General features: G+C 36.6%; 1 protein-coding gene, 6 non-coding genes and 2 pseudogenes across 7 annotated transcripts; all 9 read right to left on the bottom strand.

Annotated features, from left to right (window-relative positions):
• Positions 1-3,412: 3,412 nt before the first annotated feature.
• On the bottom strand, positions 3,413-3,530 carry LOC131156912 (U5 spliceosomal RNA). The gene has a single exon (XR_009137174.1). It is a non-coding gene; the product is annotated as a U5 spliceosomal RNA (small nuclear RNA).
• Positions 3,531-5,003: 1,473 nt separating this feature from the next.
• LOC131156911 (U5 spliceosomal RNA) lies at positions 5,004-5,124 on the bottom strand. The gene has a single exon (XR_009137173.1). It is a non-coding gene; the product is annotated as a U5 spliceosomal RNA (small nuclear RNA).
• An 883-nt stretch (positions 5,125-6,007) lies between these two features.
• Positions 6,008-6,114, bottom strand: LOC131156909 (U5 spliceosomal RNA; annotated as a pseudogene).
• Positions 6,115-6,610: 496 nt separating this feature from the next.
• LOC131156885 (U4 spliceosomal RNA) lies at positions 6,611-6,762 on the bottom strand. The gene has a single exon (XR_009137149.1). It is a non-coding gene; the product is annotated as a U4 spliceosomal RNA (small nuclear RNA).
• An 862-nt stretch (positions 6,763-7,624) lies between these two features.
• Positions 7,625-7,737, bottom strand: LOC131156904 (U5 spliceosomal RNA). Its single transcript, XR_009137168.1, has one exon. It is a non-coding gene; the product is annotated as a U5 spliceosomal RNA (small nuclear RNA).
• An 826-nt stretch (positions 7,738-8,563) lies between these two features.
• On the bottom strand, positions 8,564-8,717 carry LOC131156898 (U4 spliceosomal RNA). The gene has a single exon (XR_009137162.1). It is a non-coding gene; the product is annotated as a U4 spliceosomal RNA (small nuclear RNA).
• Positions 8,718-9,278: 561 nt separating this feature from the next.
• Positions 9,279-9,397, bottom strand: LOC131156907 (U5 spliceosomal RNA). Its single transcript, XR_009137171.1, has one exon. It is a non-coding gene; the product is annotated as a U5 spliceosomal RNA (small nuclear RNA).
• Positions 9,398-10,118: 721 nt separating this feature from the next.
• Positions 10,119-11,508, bottom strand: LOC131155081 (acetylserotonin O-methyltransferase-like; annotated as a pseudogene).
• Positions 11,509-24,031: 12,523 nt separating this feature from the next.
• Positions 24,032-26,423, bottom strand: LOC131156597 (acetylserotonin O-methyltransferase-like). The gene is made up of 2 exons (XM_058110407.1): positions 25,536-26,423; positions 24,032-24,566 (listed from the first exon to the last, which is right to left on the bottom strand). The coding sequence occupies exons 1-2, from the start codon at positions 26,352-26,354 to the stop codon at positions 24,270-24,272; spliced, it is 1,116 nt and encodes a 371-aa protein (XP_057966390.1). The 5' UTR covers positions 26,355-26,423; the 3' UTR covers positions 24,032-24,269.
• Between the last annotated feature and the right edge of the window lie 1,226 nt (positions 26,424-27,649).

Raw genomic sequence — 27,649 nt, 5'->3', positions numbered from 1 at the left:
TGTGTGTGAGTGTAAAATAAGAATGTTTTCATAAATGTGTTTATCTATTTAGTGAACTAGTTATTTTCTGTACACTAAATACATGTTGGCCACACACTGACATTAACTTAATTTTTCCCTTACTGAGTTGTGCCTCACCCCTACTTTACAAACCCTTTTTTTTTTCCAGAGAATCCTAGGGATCAAATCTAGCACGCTAGAGGTGTAAATTTATGTAGGTAGTGTGTAGATAGAGATTTTATTTTTGTTTAGTTTTATGAGATGTAATTATGTGAAAATGGATATATTTGTTTATAAAGATAGTTAGAACTCTGGTAATGTAATTTGAGGATTTTATATTTTATTTCCGCTGCATATGTGTATTTTATATTTGATGAATAATGTAGTAACCCAACCCCGAAAAAAAAATAATAATAAATAAATAAATAATAATAATAATAATAATAATAAAATAAATTAATTTATAAAAAGATATTTTTGAGAAGATATTTTGAAAAGAGATATTTTGAAATATTTATATATAAATATCTTAGAGGTGATATTTATTTAGATTACTTAAGGGCTAAGTTAGGATTTATTCTATGAATTCTCTTATTCTCTCTCATTCTCTCTCTCTCTCTCTCTCTCTCTCTCTCTCTCTCTCTCTCTCTCTCTCTCTCTCTCTCACACACTAAGATCCTTCGCCATTCATCATCCGTTTCCAAAAACGGAGGGTACTACGTGGATCAAAAGAGGAAACTCTACACTTTTAGTGGATAGGATCGTTGTGTCGGAGAGTTTCGGGTTTTCCCAAGAATCGAGATAGGAATTTGATCCTAATTTTGATTGGATATTTGGATAGCAATAGATACATAGTAAGGTTATGTTATGTGGTTTTAGGTTTTCGGGATCTCGGGTTGTCGATTTGGACCATTTTCTTACGAACTTTCATTTCGAGTATAAGGTAAGGGGAATTTGATTACAACATCTATTTTGAAAAACTAAACCACTAAAAAACTAATTTATGTTATTATCTATGATTTAACTGCTTATTTATGAAATTCTATAGAGCAGAGATGTCGGTTTGACGAATTTACGATTTTTGGTAAAAACGAGGTTTTCGACGTGTAATCTCCAAAATTTTACAAACATCGTTTATTTGTGTTTATACTATAGTAGGAGAGGCTCGAATCCTTTATTTATTCAGTTAAACTATGTATATTGAATTTCTATCATTTAGCGGGTTTTTGTATTAAACTTGTGTGATATATGTTGATATGGGAATAAATGGATTTTCTATACTATTGATATAGAATATGGGAATGAAGTTCCAAATTTGTTATACTGATAATGTGAATAAACAGAGGCTGGTGATGCACCGAGCCGCATTAGTAACCAAAGAAGGGTAAACTGAGTGGAAAGACACCGATTTGAACCCAATGCTATTATGTGAATTTGTGAAAAATACTGGAAATGCGCAGGTTATCATATTTGTATAAATTGAATTTATGATACACGGAACACAGCTTGAGAGTCCCGGGAGAGTTGAAAAATACTTTCTTTGCAGGGTGAAATGAAACCACTGTTATATGATACGGCACGATATCGTAGCTAGATGTACACGTGCAACCACACGTATTAAATGATGTGGGCACCAAGATGGCGGCTAGTAGGGTGAAACCATTGGCTGATATTGGGCCAATGGGGGCAGTCGGATCATATGTAGGTACTCGGTAGTGTCTGCATGAACAGGGCATTGGATGAGTACCAGTGCACAACCCGAGCCACGGGGTAAAACTGGTTATAGGGATATTTTGCTGTTGGTCATCTGATAAATCATTAAATGGTCGAAAGACAGATATGGGAATTTTGTAATATGAATAATGATATACCTGATGCATTACTGTATTGAAAATATTTAATTTATATTCCAAATGTTGAATGAAAATATGCATGTATGCAGTCACACACTGTTGTAACTCCTTCTTCCTTACTAAGAGATGTCTCACCCTATCTTACAACCTTTGTTTTCAGGTCCGTCCGTGCGTCGGTCCTAGTATAAAGGGACTGGGGAGGTTATTTTGGTTAGCTTACGTAAGCATCTAAATTTTGTACTAAACTTGATGAAAGTCCTTTTTGGAGGGTTGTAATATGACGATTACTCTAAGTTCGAATGTATGTAAATTATGGATGTATTAGTGAACTCTGGTATAAGGCTAGTAGTAATCCCAATGGATGTTTATGTTTTTTCACGACATTTACATCATGATTATGTATGATTTACACCCGTATGTCCCTGCTTAGGGCGGGTTGTTTCCATATCTTGAACAGGTATAGGTATTTGATCTATGTGAGTGACACCTGAGTCCGTGTAAAGGGCCAGGTCGTTACAAATAAGGTATCAGGTACACTGACGTCACTAAAGTAGCACTTCGAGCCCATGTGGTGGGTCGGGGTCGTTACATTGGGTGCGTCGTTGTAGAGCCCAAATGGAAGGTGCTAAGGAATCAGTTAAAGGAGTTTGGTTGGCAATCAAGGTTTGGTTTAGGAGATTTCGGAGAATATGAAATCAAGCGGATCCCTTTCTAATCAGGATAGCAAAGCACTAAGTTCTCTTGAGATTCCAATTATCACTCCGAAGGCACGAAGTCCTTGTGTTGTTAGGTGGGGAACCGTTAGGTTGGGTCCGTAAAGTTGAACGTAGATGGTAGTTGTCGTGGGAATCCAGGGACATGTGGAGGGGTGGTGTGATTCAAGGTTGCAGTGGGGATTTCTCGGGTGCTTATTCTTCCTTCTTTGGCTATGGCACTAATAATAAAGCTGAACTTAGGGCCCTAACGGAGGGAGTGCAGATGTGCAAAGAGATCGGTTATATGAATGTGGAGATTGAATGTGACTCTAATGTAGTGGTTGATTGAGTTCGTTCTCGAAGATGCATGGTATGGTATTTGTGGGATTTTTGGGAAGAGCTTCTTGAGGTTCTTTCCATGATTAATTTCACCATTACTCACCAATTCAGAAAAGGAAATAAGGCTGCGGACTTCTTAACACTTCAGGGAGGGAGAGGAAGACACCACTATAAGATATATGGAGTTTGTTTCTTTACCTCATCTAGTTAGAGGCATGATACGTCTTGACAAAACTGGTCTTCCTAATTTAAGAGTCTAATTAATGTGTCGTTTTTGTCTTCGTTTCGTTCTCGTTACGTTTCGTTTCTATCAATTTGTAGCTTGCTTTACTGGAACCATGGTTTTCCTCCACCATAAGTGAAGGGTTTTCTAATAAATAAAGGAGGTGCTGCCTCGTTAAGGAAAAAAAAAGCAGGAAACATGTAATGTCGCGTTTACGCTTTACAATACTACTTTCATTTTAAGTATTATTGAAAAAAAAAAACTATTTAAGAGAATAAATTACTTTAAGATATTCTTTGTAAGGAGCCAATTTGAGTAGGCTCCTTCAAAAAATTGGAGTATGCCTCTATAAGCAGCGAGCACACAATATACTTCAATAAAAGGCAAAAGAATAGTTCGTTTTGTGCTCACTGCACGGTTGCTTGGATTGTGCAAAAGCATCTGAAGCCATTATAACCCAATATTTGTTTCGTTCTATATAATTCTTAAAGTGGCCTAGCTTGTTTGGAGGAAGAGAAAGCAAAAGGGAAAGCGAGATCCTACAGTCCTTGGTCCAACCCCAATTCCAAGGCGAAAGAAAGTTGGTGTGTTCTGAATATTGATCATCTCCCGCCTCAAAGCTTTCTACCAAGACCTCAAGTTTGTGTGAAGTTTGGAGAAGATGAAAGAAAGGAAAATATGTATAAGAGCGACTTTTTACTCGTTTGGTTTTCAAAGAAAGTGATGAAGAAAATAAAGCATATAGTAAATCAATCAACGGAATATTTCTATCTTATATGCATTTAATCTTTAATTTTTATTAATTTAAAATCAAGTTTGAACTACTTTTTATTCTTAATTGTATTTGAGATAAAGAGAAAAACTACAACGGAAAATTGATTTCCTCTTTTTCTATTTACAGTAATAATTACTGAGGGGGGGGGGGTGCTCAGCACTATCTTCACCATCACGCCATCAACACATGGACAAAGAAATGGGTGGATAGCCCAATCATATTGCCAATATAAAATTACGTAATAATTAAAATAATAATTATTTTTTAAACCAACCTGTCATTCAATTTTTGTAACCACTAACAACAATTAAATAATGATAATTTTGCTTTGTCATTCATTATTTATTCATTTGGGAGACAAGCCATGAAGGCAGGGAAAGTGAAAACACAAATAGTGGTATCATTTCAGTTCTATAGTTTATGAATAATATGCTTTGATTGCAAGAACTTCTCCTGGGGAATCCAACATAACAATTTTCTTCATTACTATTTTTGCCAATAACGCAGAGTCAATAGCATATTATATTTAAGAGATAAAAGTGCAGCTTTGTGAGGGTAGGGGAGGGACGTCACAGTGTACACAACCTTACCCTTGCTTTGATGCTAAGACTCTATTTCCTTGGACTCAAACTTGGGAACAAATGGTCAATCCTTACTGTTAATTCAACTCGGTTTCTTCCACGTAACCAATGTGGGAAATACAACCTCATTGCCAAATTTTTAACTGCTGTTGAATGAGGAGATTCAATATCCCTTCATCAATTTCTGGTTTAGTCTGAAAATTTCAGTGATGTTGAATAAAGAAAGTTCACATACTTCATATTAGCCAAAAAGTCAAACTCCTATATTCTGTTTCTAGTTTATTGATAATTTTGATGTGAAACTGACTTTATTCATTGAAGACTTTACTCGTTGAAGATCTTAACATCGACATTCCGAACCATCTATTACATAAAATTCGTAACTCAATCCGCTGATTATAAAATATGGCATCGGCCCTTTAACTCACAAGCATGAAACACGTAAGGTTCCGTTTACAGTTTACAGTATTACTTTCATTTTAAGTACTATTGAAAAAACAACTAAAGAAAATAAAATGCTTTAAGATATTTTTTGTAAGGAGCCAATCTGAGTAGGCTCCTTAAAAAAAAATTGGAGTATGTCGCCATAAGCAGCGAGCACACAATATTTTTTAGTAAAAGGCGAAAGAATAGTTCACTTTGTGCTCACTCCACGACTACTTGGTTTGTGCAAAAATTATAATTCAATATTGTCAAAGTGGTTTTCGTTCTGATAGCTGATGTGGAATGCCTTTGTTTTCCTTAATCCACTGGTGGAATTATCTACTAAAAAAGTGTTCCATTTTTAGACTACACTTGTTAAGAGCAAGCCTGTGGTAAAGTGAAATTGATCGTGTGTTTCTTGTTTTACTAACTGACCTGTGGGAGGGAAAATATTTGTTCCATATTGTATAATTCTTAAAGTGGCCTAGCTTGTTTGGAAGAAGAGAAAGCGAAAGGGAAAGTTAGATTCTATAGTCCTTGGTCCAATTCCAAGCTAGGAAGAAAGTTGGTGTGTTCTAAATACGTCATCTATAGCCTCAAAGCTTTCTACCAAGACCTCAACTTTGTGTGAAACTTGGAGAACATAAAGAAAGGAAAATATATATAGGAGCACACTTTTTTCTTGTTTGGTTTTCAAAGAAAAGTTAAAGAAAATAAAGCATATAGTAAATCAATGAATGGAATATTTTTCTCTTATATTCATTTAACCTTTAATTTTTATTAATTTGAAATCAAGTTTGAACTACTTTTTATTCTTAATTGTATTTGAGATAAGAGAGAAAATATAATGAAAAATTGTTTTTCTTTTTCTTTTTACGGTAATTACCGAAGGGAGGGTGCTTAGCAGTGTCTTCACCATCAACACATGGACAAAGAAATGGGCGGATAGCCCAATTACATTGCCACTATAAAATTACTTAATAATTATAATAATAATAATTTTTTAAACCAACCCATAGGGTTTTTATTCAATTTTTGTAACCACTAACAACAATTAAATAATCATTATACCCCATCAAAGATAAAATCTTAATTATTAATTTGTAAGGGCTAGACTACGGTCTTACCCCGCCAAAAAATGGAGTATGCCACTTATAGCGGAAAGCACACAGTATTCTTTAGTAAAAGGCGAAAGAATAGTTCGCTCTGTGCTCACCACATGGCTGCATGATTTGTCCTTCCACGCACAAAGTTTCTTATAGAAATGCGAGCCATGTGAGTTTACTCCTTAGGCTGATGTGGGATAGCATCCATTACCTTCTCTGCCTTTTGAGTTTTGGAAGTGCTGCAGATTGTTTTCGTTTCATGCTTGTCTGAATTCTACTTAACACAATGTATGCTTTTCATAAATCAAGTTCTCAAAGTGGCCTAACCTGTGACCTGTTTGGAAAAGGTGAAAAAAGAAAGGGCAGATTCTGAATCCTTTGATCCATTCTAATTCCAAATGTTGTTCAGTTAACCGATCAACCTGTGGTTCACTGACTAGTCAACTTTTAATATATGCAATAGAAAAGAGAAACCTGGTTCAAGAAGCTATTCCAGGCATTCAGCTTCAGCTTTAGTTCCAACAAGTTTGTAGAAGTAACTACAGCTTAAGCAGTTCTTAGAGGGTTGCAGTACATCATGAGAGAATGTTGAAAAGTTTAACTAAAGATTTGTAGGGCTTTAACCCAGAGGGGAGCCCTTCCAGAAATTCTCGACGGCCTGGGCCAAACCCAGGCCGAAGAGGGGGTTTGGAAATAGTTTTCAACCAGCAATTGACGCGCCTCGGTTATTACCTCACTAGCTGCGTCATTGCCCCAAGCGCAAAGATAGTTTGCACTGCTTCTTCGTTCTTCATTAATACCATGTCCATCCAACTGGGTTTCGCTCACATAACCAATGTGGGACAAGTTAACACAACCTATTAGTCAAAAAACAATAGAAAAGAGAAGAAGCCATAGGAGGAATAATTTCATCTTTGGTAAATACATTAATTAATTTATGACTAAAAATTTAAGTGTTTTTCACTCCTTTCCATTTTTGCTTTTTCTTCTTTTTTGGAGGGCATAAATACTATAGGGGCTGTTGAAAAGAGGAAATTCACAAGCTTAACATTATTCAAAAAGCCAACATCCTATATACAGCTATTGCCAATGTCTAATTTGACTTTACACGTTGGAAATCATACAAGAGAGATTGGCGTTTGGGTAAAATTTGTAGCCCAATCCACTAATCCTGCAGAAATAAGACAGCAGAAATAATTACGTGAAAAGGGCCTTTAATGATGCAATCATATATTTTCCGAAACAAATATATGTATAGGAGCGCACTTTTCTCTTGTTTGATTTTTAAAGAAAGGGATGAAGAAAATAAAGCATATAGTAAATCAATAAAGGAAATATTTCTATCAAATTTGAACAAAAAATGTTGTTCTTAATTGTATTTGAGATAAGTGAGAAAATACAATGAAAAATTGGTTTCCTCTTTGTATTTTTACTGTAAAAGTGACCGAAGTGAGGATTCACTATCACTCCAACACATGGACATAGAAATGGGTCATCTGCCTAATCATATTGCCCCATATTAAATTACACAATAATTAAAATAAAAATTACTTTTGAAACCAACCTACAGACATTATTTGATCTTTGTAACCATCAATAATAAATTTTAATTATTAATTTGTAAGGGTCAGACTAAAGTCTTACCCCTCCAAAAATTGGTGTATGCCACTAATAGCAGCGAGCACACGGTATTCTTTAGTAAAAGGCGAAAGAATAGTTCGCTTTGTGCTCACCGCATGGCTGCATGATTAAAACAACTATGCACAAAGTTTTTTTTATAGAAATGCGAGCCCATCTGAGTTTGTTCTTTCAGCCGATGTGGGATAGCACCCATTACCTTCCATGGCTTTTGAGTTTTTGAAGCGCTGCAGATTGCTTGTTTCTTGGTCTTTCTGAATCCTAATTACCAGAAGGTATGCTTATACAATACAAAAAGACCTGCTCCATTTCATAAATCATATTCTCAAAGTGGCCTAACCTGTGACCTGTTTGGAAAAGGAGAAAGAAGAAAGGGCAGATTCTGAAGCCTTTGATCCATTCCAATTTCAAATATTGTTCAGTTATATCCTCAAAGCCTTTCTACCAGTTTGCAGTTGTGAAAGTTTCTTCCAAGACAATGTTTTGAAAACTGGATTGCACTAGTTGGGCCGGGAACAGATTCGGCTAGTTGGTTTGGTTTAAACTCCAAAACCGGATTCGATAGAAACATATCCAAACCGAGTTTAACTAGTGAAGAAACAAACTAGTTTGACATATGAAAAATGTTTTTATGAATAAAAATTCTATGTTCATTCAATACGTGTATATATATGAAATCAATGATGAGTTAGTGGTCGAATTGAACCAATCAACCTGTTGTTCACTGACTAGTCAGGTTTTAAAATATACTATAGCAATGAGAAATCTGGTTCAAGAAGCTATTCCAGGTATTCAGCTTTAGTTCCAACAGGTTTGAAGAATTAACTTAAACTTAGTTACCCAAATTCCTGGACTAAACAAACTTAAGCAATTCTTAGGGTTGCAATACATCATGAGGGAATGTTGAATAGTTTAACTGAAGATTTGTAGGGCTTTACCCCAGAGGGGAGCGCCCTTCCAGAAATTCTCAACAGCCTGGGCCAAACCCAGGCTGAAGAGGGGGTTTGGAAATAGTTTTCAACCAGCAATTGACGCGCCTCAGTTATTACCTCACGAACTGCGTCATTGCCCCAAGCGCAAAGATAGTTCTGCTATAGCCTCTTGCTTCTTCTTTAATACCATTTCCATCCAACTGGGTTTCGCTCACATAACCAATGTGGGACAAGTTGAGATAACCTCTTAGTCAAAAAACAATAGAAAAGAGAAGAAGCCATAGGAAGAATTATTTCATATTTGGTAAATACATTAATTAAATTATGACTCTAAAAAATTAAGTGTTTTTCCCTCCTTAACATTTTTGCATTTTCTTCTTTTTTGGAAGGCGTAAATGTTATAGGTGCTGTTGAAAAGAGGAAATTCACAAGCTTAACATTATACAAAAAGCCAACATCCTATATTCAGTTTCCAGTTTACAGCCGTTGTGAATGCCTAATTTGACTTTACAGTGGAAATTTTACAAGAGAAATCGATGTTTGGGTATAATTTGTAATTCAATCCACTAATCGTGAAATATGACATTAGCACTTAAAATCACAAGTGAAGTGAGGGACATGTAAAATCTTGATTACATGTTTACAATACTACTTTTCTTTGAAAAACAACTAATTGAGTTAATAAACTAAAATATTTAGGGTACTCTTTGTAAGGAGCCAATCTGAGTAGGCTCCCTCAAAAAATTGGAGTATGCCTCTTTATGCAGCGCGCACACGGTATTCTTTAGTAAAAGGCGAAAGAATAGTTCGCTTTGTGTTGACTGCAAGGCTGCTTGGGTTGCAGGACGAAAACTTGAACTGTTATAATCCAATATTGTCAATGTGGTTTTGTTCCTGCAGCCGATGTGGGACACCTCACATTTCTCTGCTGGTGGGTTGGTCTGCAAATGGAAAACATCAGTTCCATTTTATATAATTCTTGAAGTGGCATAGCCTGTTTGGAGGAAGAGAAACCAAAAGGGAAAGGGAGGAAGGTTCTGCTGTCCTTGATCCAATTGCAAGCTAGGTAGACAGTTTTCATATGTGTTCTGAATTCTGATCATTTATAGCCTCGGAGCTTTCTACCAATCTGTATAAGGTACTGTCTGGAGCTTGGAGAACATGAAAGAAAGGAAAATAAGCCTAGGAGTGCACTTTTTTTTTGGCTCCTCTCAGAGAATTCTTGGTCTACACAAAAGCAAAGGGAATTAGAAAACTTACACAAACTATTAATCCACCAATATTACAAATGGGACCAAGATGAATTGGCAGCCATTACATCTATAGGTGAAAGCATGGATTCGGGTCATTGTGCAGATTGGAACAAATTCAATGCAATTTCATTCTATGTTTTGTCCAAATCCACACAAATCTAGATTCAAGCCCTGAAATTCATGCTACCAAATTCAGATATGAGGACTTCATGGAATCCTCAAAAAGCACAATAAATATATATCCAGAACATAATTATGGTGATGGATCATATTCCATTTCACCATGGAAGACACATTGAATTCGACAAAATCACAGATTCAAAAATACCATTGCAAACCATACCATATCTAACACATTTGCAGTTACATGGTCAACTAGGGGTAGGCTTCGATAACAGATTGCATAGTACGAATGTGCTTGACAGTTTATCGACTAAACCCTGCCTCCCAAAGAACATATTCCAATTCTTTCAAGGTCCTCTCTTTTACCTTAGTTTGTGCCATCATCACCATGTCTAGCTTTAAACTTGCATCCTTAAACTCATAACCTTTCTCTTCTCTTATCACAGCTTCTACAATGATCACCTTTCCCTTGTCAGGTGGGGTTGCTTCTCTGCATTTTTTAAGGATTCGGATGCATTCTTCATCTCCCCAGTCGTGCAGAATCCACTACAATTCACGAAGAGAAAGGGATTAGCGAAGAACAGGCTATATATATATATATGCATTTTCAATGTGCCTTCACAATAAAAAGAACAGTTAAAATTCTCTTCTTTGGTCACAATAACAATTTTAAGAAAATTAATTCAGTTTGCCTTTTCAAGAAAAGGCAATCCGAATTAAACCATTTGATGTCTAAAGTTCAGACTAGCTATTGCTTTTTAGGGAGTATAAATTAAAGTCATTCTAACCTTAATGAAAGCAGCATCTGCTTTCAGAACACTGTCGAACATACTTCCTCCAACATGTTGAACACCTTCACACTCTTCTGCAGAGGACACAACATGAGGAAGATTGAAGTTGATGCCTCGGATCCAAGGAAAGGCCTTGACCAACCTTCAGAGAGTAGTCCCATCCCCCCCCAAACCCACATCCACCAGTGTAGTAACTTCATCAAACACCTCTGGACAACCTTCAACTATTGCAGCAATCATCACCCTAGAGTCGCAAGCCATTGCATCATTGAAGAGCTGGCTGTGAGTAGGATTTGCTGCTTCATAGCCCCACAAGTCCACACCTAGAGCAGCCTCAAACGGCTGCAAGGTCCCATGATCAGCTAGCACATAAAAACTCTACAATGCCAAGCAGCTAACATTGCCAGGCTGCTCTCCATGAGTACTAAAGCAGCCATGCTCTTGTCCCCACGTTTTGTCAAACGGCGGGAAAGTGCTGTTTGTTGATAGCTCGCAATACCCGTGCATGTGAATTCCTCCTTAAACATGCGGCAGTGAACTAAGAACCTCATGATGCAGTGGAGGGAAGCTGGTGTGCAACCAAGGGCGTGAGATAGCTCGAAGAGTGTCATGGGATTTTGGTGAGCTTCCAATACATCAGCTATGCCAAGCTCAATGGCACACTTCACTACACCCATTTCCATGAACCCAAATACATATTTCCATATATCTACTTCAGCCTTAGCTTCTTTTTCCTCAGCACCAATCTCCTCTCTGTTAGCAACAAAGGAGTTCATAGGTGTGTTTGATACACATGAGTGAGCACCAAGTTGATCCAAAAGTTTAAGGCTATTGGATCTTAGGCTCAACCATCACTTTTTCCAATGTAGGACAAACTCACAAGTGGAATTCTCAACATTCTCCTCGGGATGCCAAGTGGTGCCTGCCGATTTAGAGCCCGATGTGTGAGGGGAAGATTGTTGGGTTATCCCACATCGGTGGGAAAGTTGTTTTGAAGTTCTTTTGTTTGTCCACATTGGTGGGAAATATTTTTTGGACTTGAGGTTGAAGCTATATAAAGAGCTCACCTCTCCATTTGTAAATCGCACCTCAAAGTTGTACTTTATCTCAAAGTAGTGGATTGATCGTTGGCACTCGAGGACGTAGGTAATTCGGTACCGAACCTCGTTAAATTCTTGTGTTGTTTTTTATTGCTGTCTTTTATGATTAGTTTATGCATTGCTTTAATTTTTATATATTCAATAGCATTAGTTGTAGTATTGGTTTTTGATACACATGGGTGAGCACCACCTTGACCCAAAAGCTTAAGCCTATTGGGTCTTGGACACAACCATGTATATAAGCACCCATCATCCACTCACTTTTTCCAATGTGGGACAAACTCACAAGTGGAATTCTCAACAACCTCCCCCTCACTTGTGAGTTCCAACTGCTCCCCCTTGAACGGAAGTCATCTTCTCCCTCATAGGACTAATTCTCCAACAATGGCTCAAGTAGGCCTTACCACCGCACCTTACGTGTCTCGGATTGTATTCCATGTAAGCCTCTGAACCAATCCTACCTCCCACGTTTTGACCCTATTCGGATCCATCTTCGGTCACACACTCCCACACCCAAAGTTATGAACTGTCGGCTCTGATACCACTTGTTAGCACAGAAGGAATCCATAGGTGTGCTTGATACGCATGAGTGAGCACCAACTTGACCCAAAAGCTTAAGGTCTTAGACTCAACCATGTATATAAGCACCCATCATCCACTCACTTTTTCCAATGTGGGACAAACTCACAAGTGGAATTCTCAACAATCTCCCCTTCACTTGTGAGTTCCAACTGCTCCCCCTTGAATGGAAGCTCCACCACTCGTGAGTTCCAACTGCTCCCCCTTGAACGGAAGTCATCTTCTCCCTCATGGGACTAATTCTTCAACATTTTGCTCAAGTGAGCCTTACCACTGCGTCTTACGTGTCTCAGTTGGTATTCCAAGTGAGCCTCCAAACCAATCGTACCTCCCACGTCTTGACCTTATTTGGATCCATCTTGGCAACTTAGATGATCCTCATTGGCCTCGAACACACACTGTCACACCCAGAGTTATAAATCGTCGATTCTGATATCACTTGTTAGCAACGGAAGAGTCCATAGGTGAGCACCAACTTAATCCAAAAGTTTAAGCCTATTGGATCTTAGGCCCAACCATGTATATAAGCACCCATCATTTCCTCACTTTTTCCAATGTGGGGCAAACTCACAAGTGGAATTCTCCACACTCTCTTCTTGTTTCTTCCATATATCTTTCCTTCTTTCTTTCTGTGTATGCAACTAAAATGACTCTAGATTGCCTATAAGCTATGGAGAAGATTAGAATTTATAGAGAAAGGAGCTTTCAGAATGATGGCGCAACAAGTAAAATTTGCTTTCAAAATTCAACTTGCACGCATTAAATTCTTCTTTTTAGGATATACAGATTGCAATTTATGCAAAGTGCGTGTTGATTGATATGTTTGATTGATTTAACAATGCTTATGCATATTCTTCCTCTTTTCCTTTTAACCCTTCTCATGTTTTTTTTTTTTTGGGCAACTGCTTCACCCTTTTTTGGTAGAAAACCAACTCTCCTTTTCTACACATCCTCTAGTGTACTTCCTCCTCTTCCTATGACAAACTTCTCTTCTTTATGGCTAGAACTCCTCTTTTTTGGTGTGGGGAGTTTTATATCAATTCCTTTTGGGTAATTGGTACATTGGACATGTTTTTATTGGCAACTACTTTCCCCTTTTTGGGTAGAAAACCAACTCTCCCCTTCCTATGCCAAACTTCTCTTCTTTCCATCTAGAACTCCTCTTGTAACGACCTCAAATTCCTTCATATAAAATGTAGCATAATAAATATAAAAGTCGACCTGAACCCGTGGGTAACGGGGACACCTATCAATCACAGCGGAAACCTAAGCAGCAATAAGCATAAAATCTAAATCATCCATCCATAAGCATAATACCAGAGTTTACTACAATATCATAATACTGTGTTTACATACATCCTCCAAAACATCAAAATGACCCTAGGATCATACAATAAAATCTACTGATCCTAGTATAAAACTTACCCTCCTAACAGGGTAACTTGACAAACTCAACAGCGGTCACGACCCACCGGTCTCTTAGGGGTTCCTGAAAAATCATTTAATATTCAGGGGTGAGACACTTCTCAGTAAGGGAAAATAAACTAAATACAGTTGTGTGGCAACATGAATATATATAATGCAGTTATACATATACAATACACTTCATATATCAGTGAACATACGTCAAAACATACTAAATCATCATATACTTTCATATTATTCTAGTAAACCATATCATTCATAAATCGTCTGTTATATCTGATAATACTAAAAACATACCAAGGATGAATAACTAGCTGATGTCATGTATTACCCCCCATGACGGGTTGTGCAGCTTGAAGGCGGGACTCGACAATGGCTGGCCGACCACTGCCGAGTCAAAAAGTGTTTGTAAGTACAATAGGCCCGCCACACCCTGGTCCAGACTGCCAGGTGGACGTCTACAACTCTACACTGAAAGCCACATCGACTATCCATCTCCCACCCCCTCGTGGGGTGGTTAGCACAAGTCTGAACATAGATATCTGATTTATATAGCTACGGTATCGAGCTCTTGAACTGAACTAAACTAACATCCGGGTTCTGATAACATATACATGATATAATAGCGGCCTCGTGCTGATCATTTTCATAAATACAGCCTCGTGCCGAATATTTTATAATTACAGCCTCGTGCCGAGCATTTCATAATTACAGCCTCGTGCCAAACATATCATAATTACGGCCTCGTTCCGAACATATCATAATTACGGCCTCGTGCCGAACATATCATAATTACGACCTCGTGCCGAACATATCATACATATCGTTCTGAAATTAAATTAATTACCATGCATTTCAAAATCATCATAATATACTGTACTTTTTCATGATTTCACAAAACATATTTCATTCGTATCATCGTCGTATCATGATATTCTCCCATGGAAAATAATATTCATGCCACACATTTGCTGTATAAAACTATACATTGCATTCTGAAAATCATGATTTCTGGCATCTCATACATATATACGCTTTTCAACATAATAATAGTATTTTTCTCAAACATGCATTAATTCCATAATATTCAAACATCGTACATATTTTCAGGAAATCAGTTTGCTCATAAATAATAATAATTTGCGTGAAAAATAACTGCTTTAGTTTATTCTCTTACCTGACTACTGAGAAAGCCCCTAAAATATTCTAGTCTAACCCTCGTAAGATTTCCTGATCAATACCCTGAAACTGAAAATTCTCAGTATTAAACCTCAGTATTTTAGCGTGTATATCATTTCCTATAACTACCACAAGACCAAATTTGACTTAAAAAATCTTACCTCAACTTAGGGATGATTTCCAACTAACTTTCACCAACGATCCGCTCCGGCAGATTTGAAGAGAACTTCCCCAGGAGCGTCGTGGTGACTTCGGATTGTCAATCCGGCATAAATCTGGCCCAAAATCAATGAGAGAGAGAGAGAGAGAGAGAGAGAGAGAGAGAGAGAGAGAGAAAAAACCAAAGAGGAAAGAGAGAGAAAGGAGATTTCTTAATTGGGAAGCTAAAACTCGGATTTTTTATATTTATAGAACTAGATTCGTCGACGAGCCACGTCATTCGTCGACGAATCCTTCAATAATTTCGTTGACGAAATTCAGTCCTCATCAACGAAATTCAGTCGATTCAAAACCTCTCTCGGTATAATTTTGTCAACGAAATTCAGTCTTCGTCAACGAATTCTCTTAAGCCCTCGTCGACGAATCCCCTGTATTCGTCGACGAAGCCCTGATGATTTCTGCTCAGTTATTCCTTCCAAAGTGCAATGTCATCGACGAAGTCGACTTCCTCCTTCTGTTGCTGATTCCATTTCCCTTTCTCTTTATTATTTAAATTCCATTTTTATTCGGGTTGTCACACCTCTTTTTTTGGTGTGGGGAGTTTTATGTCAGTTCTTTTTTGGTAATTGGTACATTGGACATGATAGCAGACTTACCAATGGGATGTCCTAATATGTTACCAAACTTCACTTCAGCCAATAATTCGTGAATAAAGCTTGAATTCGTGATATTACCAATGGTAAGAGCTGCTCTATGAGAATATTTTAAGAAAAGCCTATAATGACTCAAAAATCTATATACGATTAAAGCATGATAATAATAATAATAATAATAATAATAATAATAATAATAATAATAATAATAATAATAATAAAAAATAAAATGATCATTAAATTAATATCAATACAGAAGTGCTTTTTTGTAGGATCCTTAATTTCATATTTGATGCTTAAGAAAGACCTTATCTTAACGAATGCTCAGAGACCATTGCGGCTCAGTTGCTCCCTTGAGGTCGGCGTGGTCAAAATGGAATTTCATAAGACAAACATGATAGACACTATTTACACACGTAAATAAGTATATATACATAAAACAATATTTTGACTAACATAATTTGTAGAAATATATGTTAAAATAACAATAATAATATAGGTATCCTATGCAGGGGCCACAAGACCGTGTGAGGCCCACATGAGTCCCGAAGTCGTGTGGGATCTACATGAGTCCTGAAACTATGTAGGGCTCATAAAACTGTGTGAGAACTATCGGAGTTACATAGGACCCACTTGGGTCTCGAAGTTGTGTGGGGCTTACAAGACCAAGTGGGGGGGCCCATATAAGTTTTCGAAATTTAAACTTAATTTTTTTTTAATAAAAAAAATACTAAAACATAGTTTAAAAATAATAACAATAATAATAATAACTATTTCAAAAAATAATAAAAAATAATTTAAAAAATAAATAATTAATTAATTAATCAATTAATTAAGTAAATTAATTAAATGGGAGTGTCGGCAAGCACTCCCATTTCCTCTACATGATCCCTATCCCCATCTCATACCTATCTCAACCCATGCCCATTCCCTAATTTTTAAAAAATTATAATTTCACCCCTCTCTCCACACTTTTATAAATTTCATTTTCTTCCCCAAAATTTTCCTATAAATAAAAAGCCCTCAACATTCATTTTTCACAAAAAAATTTCAAAGGAAAAGAATGATTAGTGAGTAAAAGAATTTGTGGTGGAGGGAGAATTTTTGTTATAATTAAATTCTCACTCACCCACCCTTTCTGATCTCATTTTTAAAAAAAATATTTGTTATGATCGTAACACAAAGTTAAGTAAGAGGTAAGTAAATTCGATTATGTTATATTTTTATTTTTATTTTACTCAAATTTATTTGTAAGTAAATTTTGATTATGCTAGCTATTTTTATAAAATTCTCTCAAATTTATTTTTACGCATGTTTAATTATACCAGTTTTATCTTTAATATACTTGTGTTTATTTTTGAGTCAAGAAATTTTCTAAACCCCTCGAGTATTTTACAGCATTAACTTTTATTCAAGAAAATATTTTCAATACAAAAATTGTGTGGCATGAGTTTATTTTTACATTGCATATTTCAAGAAAATATGAGTAAAAATGATATGAGTTGGTTTTTACTTTGCGTATTTCACGAAAATATAAGTAAAAATAATATTTTCATAATATTATTACCCCTTATGACACAGATGATACAGAAAATTACGAATACTCGGTACCGCAGCTTAAAGTTTAAACGGATCAGAGTACATCAACGCTGTTTGTAGAGTGATTTTATATGATAGTGGATTTCTCCTGAGTGCACACCTGGGTCGGACCAGTGTTTAATAGAGAAAATCTCACTTAATGATTATGTATTTTGATTTAGTTTGGCTGGCCAGCCAGTTAAGTTTAGTCTTCGAACCGCACAACTTAGTCATGGGGGTAAACATGACTTACGATTAACAGGCCTAAGGGTGGTTTTTACAATACGTATATATACATATATAATTACGTATACAGAACTATTGATGAATTGAAGGAAAAGTATATAGGGGCATTTTTGTGCCTAGATAATGATTTAATAAGGAAAAGTATATATATACATGATTGAGTATTATAGTTATAGTTTTAAAAGTTAAAAAGTTCAGTTTAACAGTTATTGTAACGACCTACTTTATTTCCATATTTTTTTTTTTATATAACATAACATTTAACATGCTCTTATACCATACTGAGGTAAATCTAATCATTGACCTAAGCAATAAGAAGTGGAAATCACATAAACATACCTATATATAATTATATACAATACCAGAGTGCTAGTATTTAACCTCAAAATATACATATATCACTATTCCTAAAATATCCTCAATTGGTGAGGGCTATACAAAAACACTCCCAAAATTATACTCACTCTTTCCTAATAGGACAGTACTGAAGCCCCTCTCTCTGCGAGCTTGGTCTACTCGCCTACCTGGATCAATTCAAAAATGATTCAACACTAGGATGAGCCAACGCTCAGTAAGACGAAAAATGCTATTACTAGTGTGTGGTAAATGAGCTACAATATTATGAAATTTTGTTTTCATATAATCATGTATAGCTGAATATGTAAATACAGTATAAGTGATAAAAATCCACCACCCTTTCCATGTTGCTTAACATAACAGTATTGTAGGTTACTATTTAAAATACTTCTAGTGTACATTAGTATGTTCCCTATTTCTGTAAATCTGTATATACGTAATAGTAACTGAAAACTTTCCCTGTGGATAACTGTGTGTCATGATTTAACCCCTCATGACAGGGTTGTGCGGCCCATAGGCGAGGGATCTACACTGGCTGGCCGACCAGGGTAAACCACTATACTCCATCGGTCTCAACCCACATCTGATGGGGAGCCTGTCCACGTCAAGGGCCTAAGTGTTGACCTTATTGGTCACGCTCGGTTTTGATAATGACAAATACTCATGTATTTAATAAATATCTAGTTCATGTGCAGGTTTATAGTAGTAGATACATTGATGGCACGTGAAAGCTCAAAGCTTGAAGACAAATTTATTTTCTCAATTGTAATATTTAGTAGTGAAATTCTTCTATAATAGTAATTAGGGTATTTGGTTTGTAATAAGCACACACATCACATGCATGGTTTATTTTGTAAGCTCAAACTAGATGCGAACTAAAAGTGACCGTAGAAAGACCTTAGGGTTTACCCTTCGGTCGACCGACATCGGACTTTTTTGGTGCATTCATAATCATAAATGACCCTAGGACACACTCATTTGCACCTATGTTTGTTAGGCACTTCATTAGGATCTGTGTGTATTAAAACACGACCGAAATGCACACTTTGTGCACTTTCGGTCGACCGAAGGCCGTTCATTCTGCCCTGGTCGACCGAATCAAGCCTGGGTCAACAGTTGACCAAGGCCCTGGTCGACCGAACCAGGTAGTTCAAAAAGCCCTGGTCAACTGAAACCTCCCTGGGTCAACATTTTGACCATCTGGTCGACCAAGCCTTTTTTGTTCTCCAACTACCTGGTCGATCGAGGGTCCTTGGGAGAAATCCCAACGGTTTGGTCGACCGAACCAGTCAATTCAAAATGGTCCGATCAACCGAACCTCGAAAATTTGAAAAATCGCCTTCTCCTATTCGACCGTGCCATCAGTTCAAAATCCCCCTAGTCAACCGAACCATATAAGTCTTGGTCGACCGAAACATTTCTGGTCGACTGGACCTCTCGGGTTGCACCTAATTTTTTACCGTAGTTAGAATCTTTAAACGGGGTTAAAATGTTTTAAATGTCATTAAACTTTTCTAACAATCCCTAATAGGTCCCCAACGGTAAAAAATTCTGATATGTCTATATATACTCTTTCATTTGGGAGAATTAAGCATTGATTAGCAAAAACAAAGAAGCCAATTTCTCTCTCAAGCTAAAGACTCCCTGCTACTCATACTATTTCCAAATCCACTCAAACTTACCTTCTTACTTCTTTGTATCTTTTGTAAGTATATTGAGTGTATTCTTTTAGAGGTTTGCTCTCTTATTTCGTGAGTGCTTGAATCGATTTTTATGAGAGCATAACCTAAGCATTCTTAGGAGGCTTTTCTAATAAGCCTACCCTAAGAAGGCTTGTGGTGAACTTCCGAGTATTGCATTCTCATTACAATATCTTTGGAAGTTTGTATTTGTTTTTGATTTGCAAAAACATTTTCAAACTTACTCAAATATCTTGTGGAATCTTTATTGAACTATTTGTGAAAAGATATTTGTGTTTGTTACCTTAATCTTTGTGGCAATATTTATTCAAGTATATATCATTTGCTGAATACAAAGATTATCTATTTTGCAATCCAAGCATATACATATTCATGTGATTGAGATATTATTCTGATTGATATTATTGAGGCTTGCTTGATATTCTATGTGAACACACTTGATTGAAACATTTTGAAATACACAGATTGTTATTGATACTCTCACGTACTCACTACACTGATAGAAAACATATTTGAGAGTTGAAATATTTTGACCACATTGAGCTTACATTTTAAATCATCTGTAGTGTTTGTAATTGTGCGCATTTGGGGTACAAATCTGCTTTACGTGAAAGCACCCTTATATTGTACCTTTTAATTGTATATCTGAGAGATTCTAGGCGTGGTCTGAGGGGGCGATAATCCAACCCAGTAAGGATTAGTGTAAAGGTTGAGGTCAACCCTGTGCTAATTGACCAAGTTTGTATAGGTGCCGCTCCACCCGTTTAAGTGAGCAAGTTATTGTGATAATCCTTGTGCTGGTTAGCCAAGGCGGGGACGCAGGCAGTTGGTCAAACTTCAATAACATATCTGTGTGTCACCCTTCTCTTTACTGCTTTCTGGTGCTTGTGTAATTGATTAAACTGTTTTATTTAATTTCTGATATTACTTGCACTAGATTGACCATAGAATTGTGAACATACTGCTGTTATGAGGAATACCTAGGGGATAGAATTTAAAAATACCAATTCACTTCCCCCCCCCCCCCTTTTGGGATCATGGTAAAGCTAACACTAGGTGATCAACCTACTACCACGTATTATCTAAATAGATGGTTGCACTCATAATATAAATATCTGTAGCAACGGTACTGTACTCTGTAACTGCATAGTCCAACAGGGTCTGATACTATATAATATATCTCTATGTACAACTATTTAATTTACCATGATTCTGAAATAACCGTAATAATCATGATACTGCATAAACTGTAACTGTAATTCATACATCATAATACTGAGAACTGTATAATCATAACATTGAAAATTGCATAATCATAGTACCGAAACTTGTATAAACATGGTACTGAGATTCGTATAATCATGGTACTAGAATTCGTATAATCATGGTACTGAAATTTGTAAAATCATGGTACTAGAATTCATAAAATCATGGTACTAAAATTCGTAAACATATCTCCATACTATATTCATATTCTTAAGTCACGCCATACTTTAATACATAATTTTCATAATTTAATAAACTGTATAATATTTTAAAAATATCTAGCATAGCATATTTCCCTTACCTGACTACTAGAAAGCCCCTATGGTTTACTAGCCTAACACCCGCAGGGCCTCCTACATAACACCCTGAAAATAACATTTTTCAAAACAGAATATCAGTATTTCTTCACCTACATCATTTCTTATAACTGTCATAAGGCCAAAAATAGACTAAAAGGTCTTACCCTGAATTTAGGATGAAATCCAACTTCGTTTCACCAACGATCTGCTCCGGCAGACTTGCAGAGAATTTCGTCAAGAGCGTCGTGGTGGCTTCGGATCGTCAATCCGGTGACTAGCGGGACCGAAATCGAAGAGAGAAGGGAGAGAGTCCGTAAGAGAGAGAGAGAGAGAGAAGCCTTAAAATGTGATAAAAATCCAGTTTTTCACTACTTATAAGGTCAGATTCGTTGATGAGACACGTCACCTCGTCGACGAGTCCTTCAGTAAATTCGTCGACGAATCTTACCCTTCGTCAAAGAGAGAAAGGAGAGAGTCCGTAAGAGAGAGAGAGAGAGAGAGAGAGAGAGAGAGAGAGAGAGAGAGAGAGAGAGAAGCCTTAAAATGTGATAAAAATCCAGTTTTTCACTACTTATAAGGTCAGATTCGTTGACGAGACACGTCACCTCGTCAACGAGTCTTTTAGTAAATTCATCGACGAACCTTACTCTTCGTCGATGAATTTAAAAGTAGCCCAAAACCTTTTCTCGGTATTTTCTCGTCGACGAGACATAGCTTCGTCAACGAATTTCCTTATGCGCTCGTCGACGAACCCTTGTATTCATCGACGAGTTTCCTTATGCGCTCGTCGACGAACCTCTGTATTCGTCAACGAGTCTTGACAATTCCTTAAAATTATTATTATTATTATTATTATTATTATCTCCAAAATGCGATGTCGTCGACGAAATCTACTACCTCCTTCTGTTTCTGTTTTCATTTTCCTTCCTCTTTATTTTTATAATACTATTATTTTTCGAGTCACTACAGTTATTATATATGATTATAAAATTTTACTGTTATAGATGATAGTAAAAGTTTTATATAGAAATTTTTAAATTTACATTTATTTTTAAAGCAGTTTTGAAGTTATAGGATTAAATATTATTTTACGAAATTAAAATATTATGAAAGCTCATTTCGGATACACTAATAATAATCTTATTTACTTATTGAGCGTCGTCTCACCCCCAATCATTATTTTACATTTCAGATCATTTTGAAGAGTGTACCAGAAATTTGGCGTAACAAATGCATGAGCGGGAACAGAAAGAGTAGAGTTGAATAAAAAATTAGTATAATACAATTTAGAATATGTTTGTGTATTTTAGAATTTTAAAAATTTACATTTTAATAGTTGAAACATATATTTGTAATAAAACTAATTTGTGTTTTGGTAATAAAAATAATTTAAATTTATTTATATCAGCTGAAAAATTTATATATAAAAACCCACTCGAGTTCGGATCCTTACAAAGCCCGACATTTTGGGTCAACTACAACAACAATTACAAATCAAGTTTATACTATATAGCAAAAGATGTGGACCAACATAGTATTTGACTTCATGTGGATTTGAAACAAATTTAGTATAATTTTATACAGTATATTGTCCAAATCCGCATAAAGCAAAATTCCAGACTTAAAATATGTACTTCCAAACACAATGCAGAAGATTTAATAGTGAAAATATTTCGGATTTTAGCTTAAATGGTTGCCACATACTCGCGGGGCCAAAGGGTCGTCAAGAAGGCTGATGACGGTGGCTTTCATTGCACTTAGCCCCAGGAGACTCCAAAATTATCCATCCAGCAAGTCTATCTCTGCAATAATTCTTGCATCTCCATACAGAAAAGGATTTCATGACATCCTCAAGAAAACAAAATCCATAGTTGAAGACAATAGAATGATGCAAAGCTCTGACAGAAAAAAAAAAATAATAATAATTAAAAGCTGTCCAAAGATTGTAAAACGTGTGACTGTTGAGCAATATAAATACCAAAGGCTGCTTAAATCAAAACAAGCCAAGGTTTGTGATTACTGCTAAAAATATATATAGCAAAAAGTTTCTTTTTTCTTTAAAAGTCAAATCATCTTTATTAATCAATGAAAATTGCAAATTCAAGATTTTTCCAAAAGAAAATTAGTTTTGGAGTAAATTATAAAGTCACTGAGAACAAATTGGCTTAGCTGGCTAGTTGATGAGCAACACAATTATCCTGTTAATGGGTGACAACAAATTCAAAATGCTAAGGAGAGTTCTTGAGCTCTGCTCAAATTAGCCAACACAGACTTAGACTCATCGACAGTTTTAATACCGACCGTAAAATCTCTTTAAAAATTTAGTAATCCTGTGTTCGAGAGAGGCATTGGATTTGCATTTGTGTGAATTGCACTAATTTTTGCCCAAATCTATCAAATCTAAGGTCGAAATATATACCCCCAGACGCTACATAAAAAAATTCCATTTCCTAAGCAAACACAATCTTCGTTGCCTTCCAGCTGGTAAATGTCTAAACTTTTACCACTTCAGGAAAGACAATATTGTCACACCTTTTCTCCAAAGCAACTACAAAACCAATCGTCAGATAAAAGGACAGAGATTATGATAGGGCACCACTTTTGGCTCCATCTCTTGGAAAATGACCCCTTGCGCAAATATATATTAGTGGGAGGCATAAAAATTCAAGACATACTCAGACGAAATAGAAGATGAGTTAGCCTTATGAGAAGCAATCTAAATAGTTTAGGCAGAGTCTAATGGTCTAACTTTCATAAATTTCTTGTTTCCATCAAACCACACTAAACATACTACTTTATTACCCAAAATAGTGAGCTAAAACTTGACGCACATGGATACAACTGCTTCATAATCATATCTAAGCACATTTGGAATTTTGCACACATTACATCATGCCATGGGATCATTTTTCAAAACAGGATACAACTTAACAAAGCCACAGGCACTAAGAATACTTGTTTCTCAAATTTGGATAACAAAATAAGTACTTTCAGAATCAAGGATAAGCCACAATGACTGATTGAACAGCACGAATGTGTTTGATGGCGTGGCGACTGAATCCTGCCTCCCTAAGGACATAAACCCATTCCTTCAAGGTCCTCTCTTTGCCCTTGAAGGTGTGAGCCATCATCACCATGTCCAGCATTAAGCTCACACCTTTGAGCTTCTCTTCTCTCTCTTCTCCCACCACAGCTTCCAAGATTATCACCTTTCCTCCGTCCTGTGGGATGGACTCTCTGCAATTTTTCAGGACTTGGATGCACTCTTCATCTCCCCAGTCATGCAGAACCCACTGCCATTTACATGGACAAATCAAATATTATGCAAGGGAAATATAGAGGATAGTATTCAGATATCTCGGAATATGTATCTTGGATGGTGCCCTGGATAGGCACAGGAGTGTGAGACCGCACAAAAATTAATATCCAATGATATGTATTTCGTCTGGTGTCCCAAGTAGACACGACGAAAGTGTGATGTTGCACCCTCGTGTCTACCTAAGACACAGGTCAAGATACATATCTAAATTGTTAATTATTTCTCGATGTGTACATTTATTTATAATATAGAGTAGGTTTCGCGACAATACAAATACTATAATCACTATGCAATTAAAAAGCAATTATTTTGAAAAATAGTAGTAAATAATGCATCAGCTTTGTTTTGTATACTTGCTATATTTGTTTTACATCTATTACTATGACTATTAATATGAGTATTAAATTTTAGTTTTATTACATTCTTTATTTTGTCCATAAAGTCCTAACTTTGATTAGGAGGATGAAAAGTGTAACTTCAACTTTATTGCCCCTAAAAAATAATATCTCTAACTTTCCCCTAGGCAGCAAAGCGAATGGTTAAGCCATTTGAAAGATAAAAAAGGGCAGCCTCATGCACAAAATCCCCGCGTATGTGGGGTCCAGGGAAGGGGCGGACCACAATAAGTCTATAGTACACAGTCTTACCTTACATTTTTGTAAGAGGCTGTTTACACGCCTCCAACCCATGACCTCGCTTGAATTTGAATTTGTGTGGAACTGGAAGAAACCACACAAATACAAATCCTAGTACGGAAATCCACACTCCCAAGCACTACAAAAAATAGTAGCATACATCTAACTTGAAAGCATGTGTATGTGTACAATTAGCTATGTAGGGATTAATTGTACAATCCAAAATGTATTTCATAGCTAAATGGACAAGCTATCATTGCCATGCAGTGCTTCTCTATGCAAATCCCTCCACCCTAAAGTATACCAACCTGGATGAAAGCAGCATCAGCTTTGGGAATAGCATCAAACATATTCCCTCCAACATTTTGAACACCCTCACACACTGCTGCTGTGGCCACAACATGAGGAAGATCAAAGTTTATGCCTCTGATCCAAGGTAACGCCTTGACCAATTTGCACAGACTAACCCCATTTCCCCCTCCCACATCCACCAAAGTACCAACCCCATCAAACACCTCAGGACACCCCTCAATCAATGCAGGTATTACAATCCTAGCATCACAGGCCATTGCATCGTTTATGAGCTTACTGTGTGCCGGGTGCACCGCGGAGTATCCCCACACGTCCTCGCCAAGGGCGGCCTCGAATGGGTGCAAGTTCTCGCCCTGGGTGAGAACACGGGCACTCAGAAAGTGCCATGGGGCAAGCATGGGTGGGCTGCTCTCCAGCAGCACAATATCAGCCATGCTCTTCTCCCCTTGCCTCATGAAGCGGCGGGATAGCGCAGTCTGCGCGTATCTCGTGGCTTCCCAATCTCTCGCGTGCTCTGCTTTGAACACACGGCGGTGGACCAGGAATCGCATGATGCGGTGAAGGGATGAAGGTGCACACCCGAGTGCACGAGATAGCTCAGAGAGTGTCATGGGGTTTTGGTGGGTTTCCAGTACATCAGCAATGCCAAGCTCAATGGCACACTTCACAACAGCCATTTCTACAAACCCAAATACATAGTTCCAAATATCCACTTCAGCTTGTGCTTCTTCTTCCTCCTCTGCTCTCATCTTCTCTGTTTTTGCTCTGTTTTCCTCTGTTTTTGCTCTCATTTCTTTTGTTTTTGTTTCTGCCATATCTCACACTTTATGTATCCAAGTGAAGTGAATGGAAAGTTTTGTGAAGGTTATAGTTTATAGTGAAGCAGGTGCACCGTGGCTTCCCTAGGGGATTTGTATTGGATCTCTTGTTTTGTTTTTGCGTTTGTTTTTTCTTCTTTTTTTTTCTTTCTAAATTTTTTATGCAATCTATCTTGCACTCCTCCAACAAGAACAGCACTATAATTTTTTATTACATTTTTCGATTTTTTTAATTCATAAAGAAAGGCAAGTTGTGTGGCACGATTTTCATGCGGAGAGTGGAGATTTGAGTGCATGGATCTATAATGTATCTGAAAATCAAATTAATAGAACAAATGGGACCTGAAAGCTGAATAGATTCTGAAGATAAAACGGCTATGCAAGAAGCGAATGGAACCTTAAAGCTAAAGAGGTTTCTAAGGTAAGCCGATAAAGCTTATGCCAGAGCCGTGTCGGTTTCCACAAGAAGTCATAATGCAAATTGAAAGGAGACAATTGAAGTTGCTTTCCTTTTTGAACCAAGATCTACAATTTTTTATAAAAGCTATAAGGACTATGCTTGCATCATTTTCCTGCATTCATTGCACTCAACTTCCCAATAATATTGAATCACAAGGATAAAAAGATAAATTATGTTTAGTGTGTATGGAGGAATTGAATACAACGAACATATAGGACCTAATGCAAATGTTACCTTTTATTTAACCATTTATTCATTTGATAGAAAAAATTATGTTAGAAGTCTCATGTTTATATATCGGGTTCGGTGGAGAAGGACTAGGCGTGGGAGACCAATAAAAACTCAATGGAACTCTGGGTAGACCAATAAAAAGAGAAAGGCTTTAGCAATAAGAAAACGGTAGTGTTGTGATGATACTTCGTTCCATGACTTTTGGTAAACACATGTCACACATATATATATAAAGATGGTCCTCTGCACTTCTGCTAAGGAGAGAATCCTTTGATTCTATGCTTTTTTATTGATGAATTAATAGACAATTTCAATATGTGTGCACGCGCATGCACGTATTAAAGATTGAACTGGAGACATTTCAAGTATGACTAGTAGGGTGATAATTGTGTACTAAGGTTATTACCTGGTTTTATTGCTTTGGAAGCAAAAGATTCATATAATTTATGCAAGAAAAAAAAAACTTCAAAGAATTAAAACCAAAAATATATGCCAGCTATCATCTCAAGTTCTCAATTCCATTCCATAGCATATGTTAGATATTTAATACAACCATATGGTGGCTTTCAGCAAATGGACTAATATTAAAAGCCAGCATTTG

Source organism: Malania oleifera, chromosome 5 (assembly GCF_029873635.1).
Source record: "Malania oleifera isolate guangnan ecotype guangnan chromosome 5, ASM2987363v1, whole genome shotgun sequence".
Lineage (NCBI taxonomy): Eukaryota > Viridiplantae > Streptophyta > Magnoliopsida > Santalales > Ximeniaceae > Malania > Malania oleifera.
This window is presented reverse-complemented; position numbering and strand designations above follow the sequence as displayed.